Here is a 12,066-nt window from a genome sequence, read left to right on the forward strand (position 1 = left end):
CCATGTCCAGATGATAAATACAGGACATTATTGGCATTATGTTACTGTTATGTTCTGGCCATGTGACACAACATTACGGTGCTATGGAGACCGGCGTTACATATAGAGGGACGCACTGATCACCGCCGTGCAGTGCCTCTCCGCCCAGACGTAGAAACAGTTCTCAGGCAAGCATCGGCAGTCATGCTGAAATTTGGCGTCATAGTTCTTCTTACAGGTAGATTGATGTATATTCACCTAAATTATGTCAGCTTGTTGACGTTAATGATATAATTTCAACGTCACATTTTTTACACTATCTATTTAAATGACAATACTATTACCCTCCAAAGCATAATGCTTTCTTTCTGAGACCGCTCTTTCAACGATGCTACATGATCATATGTTGACTCTAGCTGTACTTACACTATTCTCAGGTTTCAAGGAATGGGTTTATTATATTGAGCAGAATTGTGAACATTGATTTCTGGTGACCTGTTGAATCATTACGCAAATATCTGGTATTATCACTGCTTAATAGTTCGCTCGTCACGCCGAAGGCCCGGGTTCGATTCCCCACATGGCTACACTGAAGCCCATTAATGGCGTCCCCAACCAGGATATTGCTGGAATATTGTTAAAATCGGTGTAAAACCCAACTCACTCACTCACTCACTCACAGCTTAATAGTCACTCATATATACATGTTCATTGAAACTGTGGGTCTTCTGAGCTCGACCTGTTAACAAGTAATTACAATTATAACCTCTGAACTTTCATTACATACGGAATGTCTTGAAAAAAAGACCATAGTCGACTTACAAAATTGCTCTGTAACTACTATCAAACACATTTTGCAAATGGCAGACTGTATTAAAGACATTTTCAAAATTATCTTCCTCTATGTCAGCATTCAGTAATTAATATCGTAACATATGAGAAAACAGAACCTTTAATCTTGGTTTTTGTGTGCCTAGCGTGGATAGAATCCACTGACAAAATAATGTGACACATTGACCTGTGGGAATGAACGCACTTCGAGATATTGAGATCCTTTTTCCTGGTACATGTGAATACAGAGACCTTCACACCTTTACATCCAACAATGAGCTCACACAGACTGATTCCTGACTGTCGATATTTAAAGACAGGATTAGTGGTAGCAGCTCATTAACAGAAATCTCTGTATTCACCAGACGTCACCCATAACGTTCTACAACCAATTTTTTTCAATGTGGATTTTGTTGCGTGTTCTGTCAACCAGGCGTCAAATAGGTTTTCAGAGGGAGGCTGTCTGGACAAACACTGTGGTATGCTTTTGCGCAGTGTGTTCGAACATCTGAAGAGACATATCGCTTGTATAAAGTCGTCTGGCCTTAACTGTTCCTGACATTGTCACTTATCAAAAAGTGATAATATCGTCAAGATCATTCTGTACAAGGTGTGCCAATAACAGCTTCGTATAAGAGAAATAATTATGTTGTGCGCTGGACCATGTTTAATCGGGTTTAAGAAACGAATGGAGGGTTCACCTCCTATTCCCAGATGGCGGAAAAGGTTGTTGGCGACCTAGTGGCGAACGGTTTGCAAAGGCAAAAAATCTAGACTATGATCGGCATGAGGGTGGAAGAGTCACTGTGTAGGTTGGTATCACACGTGACCGACTAACTTATTCGCTTGTTTTAAATAGATAGCTGACTACTTTTACGAAAAAAAGGAGGACACAATGAGAGATGTCTGAAAATTAAGGTTTTGTCAGGATTACAACCAATTTGAAATGTGGTTCGAAGGTTTTTTAATATTATTGAGTGATGCTACGCACTAACATGTTAATTAACAAGCAAACAGTAACGTTCGGCTATTTAAATTTTTAACAAGATGTTGCATGTACTTGAAAGCCAATTTGAAAAAAACAACCGAACAGGTAAAATACTTCCATATTACTGACATACTTTAGAAAGTCATGATCACCGTGCGTTTAGTGAGTTGACAAACATTTTGTCAGACTAAATCTCGCATTGATTCTTTTGCAGTTTACTGTCCACCGACTTGGGCAAGTACTTGTGACGAATGTAAAAATGCATATGGTACACCGACGGCCAGCGCAAAATGCGCGTAAGTCATTTTACATAATGTACAGGACATCTTGTTTGTATGCAACACATATTATGTAACAAAACCACTTTGAAATCATATAAAGATCATTATTTGTGTGTATGCCTGTGTGGCTTTGTATGGAAATCTTTCTTTACCGGATTAGCGCAAAATATTTATCTAATAGTTCATTCATACTTGAAACATTCTATTACAAACAAATTGAACGTCCATGTAAGAGTAAATATTGCACTTTCCATTTACAGTAATGCATACACCTAGCGAGATACATCTATTTAAATACATACACGTATCTATGGTTTCAGATGTCCGATGTTCAGGCGAATCTATTGTTCATCCTTTTTCAGGGCATTAAAAACGTACCTGACCTGTCTGGAGGGATCTGGGAAAGATGACACCACGTGTCCTCTTGCAGCTGCTGACGCTGCGATCCTAGAGACAGATTATACAGGGGATACTTGTAGTGAGTGTACATTGATTTATCATCCAAAACTGTGTTCCACTGGATATATTGCTTGAGTGAGATAAAACGATATCCCCTTGGAGATATCGTTTTGACAGTAGATTTTTTTGCAATGCCCTGACAATGCCATGACGCCATGAACTTTTATGACGTCACAATGCTCTGACATCGCTGCATTCCAAGTCTAAAGGAAGAATCGTGTTCAGAGATGTACATTTTTCATTTAGAAAACTTATGAGAGGTAATTTTTTTATGATAAATAGAATCTCACCCTCGTGTCTAATGCTATCAAATATATCAACACCGCTTGATAAGAGTAAAAATATCCTCGGAAGGAATCGAATATTTATAACTGTATCAACTCGTGTTGATATAATTGATATCAGTAGACACTTGGGTAAGATTATCTGTATATTATTGTATGTCTTGATACCTCAACAGAATATACAATGCACATATATAAAATGTCTGTGAGAGAACAGTAGAACGATTTGACCTTCAGGAGGGGTATCTCTAAAGATTACTCGCTTGGTAACCACAGACAACTGATTATGCTGTGTCATCGACACTGAGTTAGAATCTTGGTTCCTTGTTGTTAGTGGTAGAAACAACTTAGATGAGAATTTAAGTTATTGGGCAAAGGTACCGAACCTAACTGGCAGAGACGTGTTACAGTTTCATAAGATTGACTGATCGGCATGAAGAGATGGTAGCCGTTTTAAGTCACAATTGATAGAATTACTACTGGGGATTTATTGATGTTGTTTGTGTGGAGAACCCAGGTGACGGTAGAGGAATTCATGATGATATGAAGCTGCCGCCATACAATTGGAACTACATAGATGGATTGCATGCAGGGTGTGTAAACATGCCTATGTATAGACCGTATCATGAACAGACAGATGATTCACGGTGTTGTGTACATGCTGTTATTTACATCATCCATTATATCTAAACCGAGCTATTTTCAAGCATTTTGTGTTGCAGAGGGTTGAGGGAATGTGCGAAATCGTAATACATGTATGTAATAATCTATGAGATTGAGGGTTGTTATCAAACATGTTCTACAATGTCCTAAAATATGACATCGAATGCTTGCTGGGTGGGTTTCTGAGAAACAACGTCTAATAGATATCTTAGAAAATGCATATGCTAGAGATGTCTGTTTGGGTACAAACAACGACATATTTTTATGTGCTTGTCAATCTACACTTTTCATTGCCTGTTTCCTTGCAGAATTTACCGACACCTGTATTTGTCAGAAAGATTTTTGGAAAACTGACCAGAGCGCTACTGGGGAAGCAGATACTTGCAGGTAAAAACATTTTGATAATGGTGAGAGCATAGGAATCGACGATTAGAAATATGACTTTTAAGAGAGGTTGGACTTTCTTTGAAAATTAGAAAGCATCGATTGTGATGCATATATAACAGCACATGTTTTGTGAAAGAATTCAATGAAAAGTATTGAATTTGTAGGAACGATATTGCTGTTTTCAAATGGTGACTGAAAACATATCCGTCTTTAGGAAGAAATCAGCCACAACCTACAGCCTCCAGGTATGATCTGTACCTCGGTAGGGAGAATTGGCTTGTTTGAATTATCGCAACTGGATCGGATTATCGTCAACCAAATATGCATATACTTTGAGTGAATGATAAAAATAACCCCTCAATAAAATCTTACTAAATAAAGGAAATTGACCGAATTGGCACGAAAGTGGATGACGTGTCCAGTGTAATGTATTCTTACCGCTTCGAAAAATATAATTAAATATACTCCATTCCTGTTAGAGTGACGCAAATTACTGAATGAAAATACAACAACGTATATGTAGATTAGTTCCCATTGATAATTCATTTAGTCCTATAAGTTACACTCAATACGAAATATATATTTAAAATAAAAGCGCTTTCATAAACTGGCGCTTGCTATAAAATGGGTCGCCGCCGTCTATGTTTAGCACGCACACTCCCTACAGCACATGTCTTACTCAATGACAATGCGTATAGAGACCACAGAATAATCAGAGGAGCTTAGGCACACTCGATAATCCAGCAACAGTCCGACGTCACAGAGCATTGTTCTTGATTACAAAGTTTCACAAATTACGTCGTTAGATAATGTAATGCAATTTGTAAAGGTTGTGGGGCTGTATTCTGAAGGTAGGCCAAAACTTGTACGATGTATGTCCATTATTGCTAGTATCATATCTTTCCATCTTGATCCTACTTGCACAAATGGGAACTTCATGATACTCCATTTGATGGTAGCACTGTAGTATGAATTGCCCCAGCGACTGTGGTTATGTCACGTTTTGTACTACACAGTGCCTTCCAGACCTACATCACGTGCTTGAAGGGAAAGACAGCCTTGGCCTGTGATGATTCCACCAATGTAACAACCCTAGCTACCGCTGTAGAGACCAGGATGAAAGCACTCGATACTCCAGCCTGTAGTAAGCCTTAGACCTTTTATTAGTATTATATTATAGTTGACTTTGCCCATTGTGAAAGCACCTAATGATCCGACCTGTGGTAAACCGTCAAAAACTGGATTCTAAAATGCCAACTAGATTATGTTGTCGTCAACTTGATTCATTTTGTTGCTTTATAACGTTATGGAGGGTAACATTTCTTACAACAAAACCAACAAGTACAACATATATACTCTATACTCTGTAGATGGTTTGTCATGTTGTAGCTGTTTTCATCCGGCTACATCTGACGTTCTTAATGTAATGCCTTACATTTGCTTTCTTGTAACATGATGTACTAATTCAAAAATTAACCTGTGTCATTAGCCATTACCACTGCCTGCCAGTGTGAGATTGAGGCTGCAAAAGCAGATATCTCAAGTGATGACAAGAAGTGCACGTGAGTTATTAATTTAGTACTTGAATTTTTCTAAAATTAACTTTCACGCTGCTTACGCTATCTAACATCTAGATAAAGGTCGGAGAATATGTTATTTATAAGAAATTATTTACACGTTCTAATTATTTTGAGTTAAAGTTATATACACCATCGTTGGGACGTCCAGAAGCTCGCTCCTGCTACAGGCGAACTCTACAGTGATAAATGTACGAGACTCCTCCGTTTTACTTAGGCCTAACGTGGACTGTAACTGTGATAAGTGAGCATTATATTCCTGTCATCCACAGTGCCTATAAGGCTCAGTTTTCCTGCCTCTACCTACTGACCACTGCTCCTTGTGTTGCCACTGCCACTATTGAGTCTCTGAAGTCGGCTGCTGCTACGTCGATAACATCTACAACATCTTGCAGTAAGTATGCGGAGTTTCTTATGCAGAATGATGAATACCATTAAACTCTTACGGACGAGGAAATTCCTTCTGAATCAACTTGGCTTTGATATGATTGGAAGACATTGAAACTGAAATATGTGTGTTTAATCCTGCAACAATGAATTTTCCTGTATGTGAAGAAAGGGTTAATGTGACATCATGTAGTCATTCAAAAACCTGTTGTCAGCTGTCACCACCGCCTGCCAATGTGAGCTTGATGCCGCAAAAGCAGACATCTCCACCGATGCCAAGAAGTGCACGTGAGTAATTAATTGAGCCCAACAGACTCTTGAATTATTTAAATATTATTGTTGAGTATTGTTCTTTATAACAACTCTCAGGCTTCTTACTTCATCTCACATCTAGATAAAGATAAGAGAATGTGTTAGATTTAAACTAAAGTTCTAATTATTTCCAGTTAAAGATATACTAAATACCAAGGGAGAGGGGGTGGCGATGGGGTTATTTTATGATATGTGTCTCTTGTTATTCACAGTGCCTACAAGGCCCAGTATGCATGCCTCTACCCACTGACCACTGATCCCTGCGTCAGCGGCACTCATTTAGCTGATCTGAAGACGACTGTCGCTACGTCGGTAACATCTACAACATCCTGCAGTAAGTATGAGCGAGTGAGTGAGTGAGTTGATATTTAACGTTACATCGGCAATGTTTCAGCCACACCGTGAGGAGAACAAATTTGACGCTGATAAAGAATATGTGTACATTATTAACCTGTCGTCAAAGGACAGGTAAGTATGAGGGTTATTGAAAGTAGTGACATTAAATCCACTAAATGAGAGCTCGTTCTGACGAGCAAATTAATTTTTCTGCACTGTAGTTTGTTTGAAAACTGCTGTAAAAGTATATAAAACTGAACAAATGTTGTTTTTTAGACTGCAACAATATAGTTTTTGTCCAGACTATTGCTTTTGAACAACAGAACAAAGCAGTCCGGACAATGTATTGTTTGATAGAAACTCACCGCCGGACCTCTGCCGCAACTACATCTACAGCATATTAAATTGTCGGCCCCTAACAGGCATTGTATTTATTTTGTCAGCTTTTGATGACACATGCTTGTGTCAGAGAACCTATGCCGCCGCAACGAAAGGGACTACTGCAGAACAATGCACGTACGTTATTCACATTTTCTAATTATGCGATTGCTATTTCTTATTTATCAATGTTGTTGATCAATGTGAGTACAATATTCTATTTAGTTTCTGGTAATAGAGAAAAGCACAAAAGCAAATGAATTTATTCAAACTTTATTATCACTCAGTGGTTAATACAATTAGCCATTTCCGCCAACTGTTTTTACTGTGAGGTACCTGTGTAACTATGAGATTATTAAATAGTTTGTCCATGTTGAATGAATGATCCAGTTCTGTTAGTGTTTATGTTATTTTGTTTGACTCTGCACAGTTGGGGCTAAACCCGACACAAGTACTAGAATCTGTACATTACTGAGTAAGCTATGTTGCACTTGACAACCTTCTAAATAGCATTTTGTATACATAGCTTTCTGGCCAAGCCAGTTTAGATTTGTCAGAGTAAATGAGTTAAGATTTACAGTCACATCGGCAATATTTCAACCATACCGTAAATAAAATAAGTTTAGAATTCACCATAAATACATGTAATCAAACCTGTCATCAAAGGATAGTAAAACCAAATAGAATACATGTATCACTGTATCAAGAAATAAAACTAACCCGTGAAGGTCCGGGTCAGAATATTGATATTCAGTAACCCATGTTTGTCGAAAGAGGCGACTAACGGGATCGCGAGGTCAGGCTCGCTGACTTGCTTGACACGTGTCATCGGTTCCCAATTGCGCAGATCGTTACTCATGCTGTTGATCACTGGATTGTCTGCTCCAGACTCGATCATTTACAGACCGTCGCCATATAGCTGGAATATTGCTCAGTGCGGCGTAAAGCTAAACAAACTCACTCACTCAAGAAAAAAACCTAGCATCTCTCTCTAAAACTGGATTTCAAAGTAGGTCAATACAGTAACAAAATGGGCTATAGATCGCCAGCAACTGAAGGTAGATCACCATGCTAGGGACCATGAGGACTTACAGTGCCTTTGCTACCTGTATGGACCCTAGCTGGATTTACACCATCCCTTTAACTGCTGACGATTAAAGGGAAACTTTACGAAATCTAATAGAACACAAATACTACGATTAAAAATCTGGTAAGCTTTAACTTCTCAAGGGGACAATAATTTCACGATACTTTCGAGGATACAGCCACTAACATTTGCAGTAACTAATTTATACTACCGTGTTTAAAATACCATCTTTTTATCTGCAAAACATATTATTCAAAATTTATGTAATAATTCTATTCCCTTTAAAAATTCAATTATTAAATGAAAATTGTAATTGTAATAAAGATCCTTAACTGTTTTCACATTGAAATACTTATCCCTTGTGACTGAAAAAGATTTGTCAGAGGGGAACACAAAGTACGTGATCCGGACTACCAGTTATTCGACTTCCATTTTTGTGGAAGCCCCCTTGGCAGTGGGTTTGATTGCTTTGTGTGCCTGGGGATACTATGGGAGATTGGGATCGAATCCCCTATTAAACTCAATCCAACAAAAATATTAGAATATGTACTTTTCTGAGAAATATGTTACCTTTGACCAAATTTTAAATGACAAGGTGTATTCATAGCGTTCGGTCGTTGTAGCCGTAACCCAACATAACTTAAAAAAAGAACGAGCAACTCCCCCAAAAAAACAAAACAAAAACACACACACACAACCCCAAAAAAACACAAACAAAACAAACAACAAAACAACATTGAAAAAACACTCTCCATTTATATTTCCATGTATCCCTTATCAAACCTTCAAATTGTACTGAGAGATACCTATCAACTGCTTCAGTATGCACGCATCAAATAACACCTCGTAATTTCTCCATCTGAACCCGTGAAGATCCGGAAATGTGAAACAAGTGTTTATCTGTGCACAGGCTGATGATATTCATCTCATTGTTGTTACTTATTTATTACAGTGCTTACAAAAACGAGCTGAGTTGCCTGAGAACTGCACAATCATCCGGCTGTGACGGCACTACGGCCAAGAGCGCCATTGCAACGACCGCTGAAACTGCAAGAGCAGAACTGGCAGTTCCCGATTGTCCAGGTTAGACAACTCCATTACGGAATATAGTCTTTCTGTCGATGGTAATATTTAAATTTATTAAGACAATGCAGATAAAATGAAAACCGTAATTCCATGCCCACTCTGTACCAATACAATTTCAGGTACGCAGAAAAATGCACAAACATATGTTTGTTTGATAAGTAAAACAGTTCTCCTTGATGAAATCTACTTTTCATTGTGAAGCCAATGTGAACACACCGTAAAAAATACATGTACAATGTGCTTTGTGCCTTCGCTGCTTTGGGCAGCGGTCACAGTTCGCAGTTTAAAAGATAAATCCAAAGCAACACGTTTCTCGTACATGCTGTAATTTATTATCAGCAGGTCCTTGCATGTCTAAGAGTGAGTGAGTGAGTGAGTTACGATTTTAAGTCACATCGGCAATATTTCAGCCATATCGTGACTAAATCAAGTTATAAATATATTAACAATTAACGGTAAATCATAAAATTATGTCAACGAAGGCAGTAAAACAACTAGATTATCACAGATATAAATATAAAACTAGTCATTAAATCTTAAATAGTTTAACTACACATGACAATACAATATAAAAACAGGCTATAGATTGCCAACGACTGAAGGTAGGGACCCCTTACCAGGGACCATGGGGACTTACAGTACATTTGCTTCCTGCATGGACCCTAGCTTGAATTAAACCATCCCCTCAGCCGTTAGCAATTTAGGGCATGTCTAAGAGTGGCAACTCATACATATAAGCACATTCACTGAAAGATTCCGTAAAGGTTAGACTATGTCAGGTCAGCTAAACCTGGTCAGGAATTACCAATGGAACAGACCAAGGTCAAATTCTCAACACCAATAAAACAACTGCTCCTGATAAATCACATTATATATGACATATTTTCCTATTTATATGCACCATGGTTAGAACCAGATATATTAACTAATTATTGACATGCCTTCAGCCCTAAGCGCCACGTGTCAGTGCGAGGTCAACGCCGCAAAGGGAGATGCATCCACCAGCGCCAAGTATTGCACGTGAGTGAATTATCGTGAATTATAGTATATCAGTCTTGCATTTTGATGAACAAGGGAAACTATTTTGATTTTTAGGAATTTACCCTAACCCTGGCCAGGAACTTGGAGTTTGACTTTACAAAATGTCAACTTGCGTCCACTTCCATGTTAATGAGCAGCTGTTACCCATTCTCCTAACGTTTCTACTTTGATCACGCTGTCCGCCGCCATATAACTCACCCGATGTGACCTTTAGGTTGTCTTCATTCACTCAGAAACTTTCATATCCAAATGTCTGAAGTGGTTTAATGACAATAACATTCATATCTTTTATTTTCTTACAGTGTTCTGACCACTCTGAAGACCTGCCTCTCTGCCATCACCACCACGACCCAGAAAGGGTGTAACAGCACCACCCAGGCAGCTCTTGTGACTGACACTGAGACCAAGATAACTGCTGCCAAGTGTACGTAAACCCGTTCCTCATATTATGTATTTCTAAGAGTGTTTACATCACCACTGCAATCTCACTACATCCATGTGTTATATGTGTCCAGCTACCATGCCGCTAAAGCAATGTTTCTGTGGAAATGCTCGAACATCGTATCAGTATCAACGTGAAACTTGTCACGTTGGTGCAAACAACATCTTTCAGTGCAGTTTACACCACACAACCTAAAGGACTTCGTTTGTAATTGACGTTATGGATATTTAACATTTGATTTTGTTAGCAATATCAATAGTTAAGAAATGACCTCTTTCGTTGCAGGTGGGAGTTTTGCGGATCATGTTACCTACACGATGACGTCACTGGTCGTTCCAGTTCTTGTACACCTGTTTATGTAACGCCCTTCAATTAGGGTCTTTGACCCTAATGTTTGTTCCAAATTCTTATTTATATAATATTATAATATAATATCATCTGCTGTGGCTAACTGTGACATTATGAGTGTTTGAAGGCTTATGTTATTTAAATTTGAAATATGCGTCACCTGTTTCCAATATGTATTACTGACAGAAGAAATTCGTGTTCTCTCTGCTGTGACTACTAATGTTTTCCTAAGTCCGTGTTCTTCATTCTTCATATAAAAACGGTTTGACTGATTTGAGCATCCACATGATTTTTTTTATAAAAAGGTAATTTCTGAAAATTGAAAATTGTTTGACTGCCATGTATGACGTGGATTATATATAATTCATGTAACCACTGACGAACAATGTGTGGTCATACCAATCTTGAAATGTGTCTGAATTTACATCCTTGCTTCAGGTTTTGATAGCTTATGCCTTGTTAGCTGTTACTTGTTAGCTGTTTTTCGGACCTTGAAAATCTGCAGGATACTCAAATGACTCAACCCGTACCCTAATGATGTGTTGAGCTTGCCATGACGGTTGTTCCACTGAAATAAACGGTACTGTTCACGAAATCTACTGGTATCTTTGTTGTAGTTTAATTAGTAATTAATTCTACATTTTAACTCTATCCTGTTATGGTCGTGAGCAGTCAAACGACCAAACAGCGTTATAGGGTAGTCATGAGTATTATTGCGCCATCTTTTCGGTCACGTCTTGTAGTTATTGAGACTCTAGATTATACAATTGAAGTTGATACCGCGACACCTTTGTGCAGTATCAAAACCGGTACAAGGGCATAGACGTCAAAAACAATAATCGCTTGTGGACAGGTGCACTTTTAATTGACCTCATTTGTCGGCGTTCCCATGTAAATCTCTGCACGCCGACATCTTAACACCAGCAAATAAATCTCAAGAAATTGGGGTTGACTGTTCGAGGACATGACAGAAATTTATATTTGCTCAGAGATGAAAGTTTCAGGTGTACCTTACTTAAACCTTTGTACCATTATATTAACACTACCTTTTAATGGTCGTAACCAATCTATCGGTCAGCAGCTTGATCAACATATAATAAATAAATGAAACTAGTATTTCGTATAGCGCTCTTTCCAAGAAAGATTGCTCACGAGCTCTGATCACTGGTAGGCTTTTGCAAAGAGATGCGTTTTGAGATT

At 38.3% G+C, this 12,066-nt stretch overlaps 1 protein-coding gene across 1 annotated transcript in view; it reads left to right on the forward strand.

Annotated features, from left to right (window-relative positions):
- The window catches only part of LOC124257833 (uncharacterized protein PB18E9.04c-like), a 198,574-nt gene extending 187,524 nt beyond the window's left edge, over window positions 1–11,050 (forward strand). The window contains exons 10-11 of the mRNA XM_046691969.1: window positions 10,379–10,500; window positions 10,804–11,050. Of these exons, the coding sequence (XP_046547925.1) occupies window positions 10,379–10,500; window positions 10,804–10,880 (199 nt within the window). The 3' untranslated portion in view covers window positions 10,881–11,050. The remainder of the gene's footprint in view (window positions 1–10,378; window positions 10,501–10,803) is intronic.
- Window positions 11,051–12,066: the final 1,016 nt, after the last annotated feature.

The sequence above is a fragment of the Haliotis rubra genome, unplaced genomic scaffold (genome assembly GCF_003918875.1).
Source record: "Haliotis rubra isolate DU_JTF1 unplaced genomic scaffold, ASM391887v1 Scf675, whole genome shotgun sequence".
Lineage (NCBI taxonomy): Eukaryota > Metazoa > Mollusca > Gastropoda > Lepetellida > Haliotidae > Haliotis > Haliotis rubra.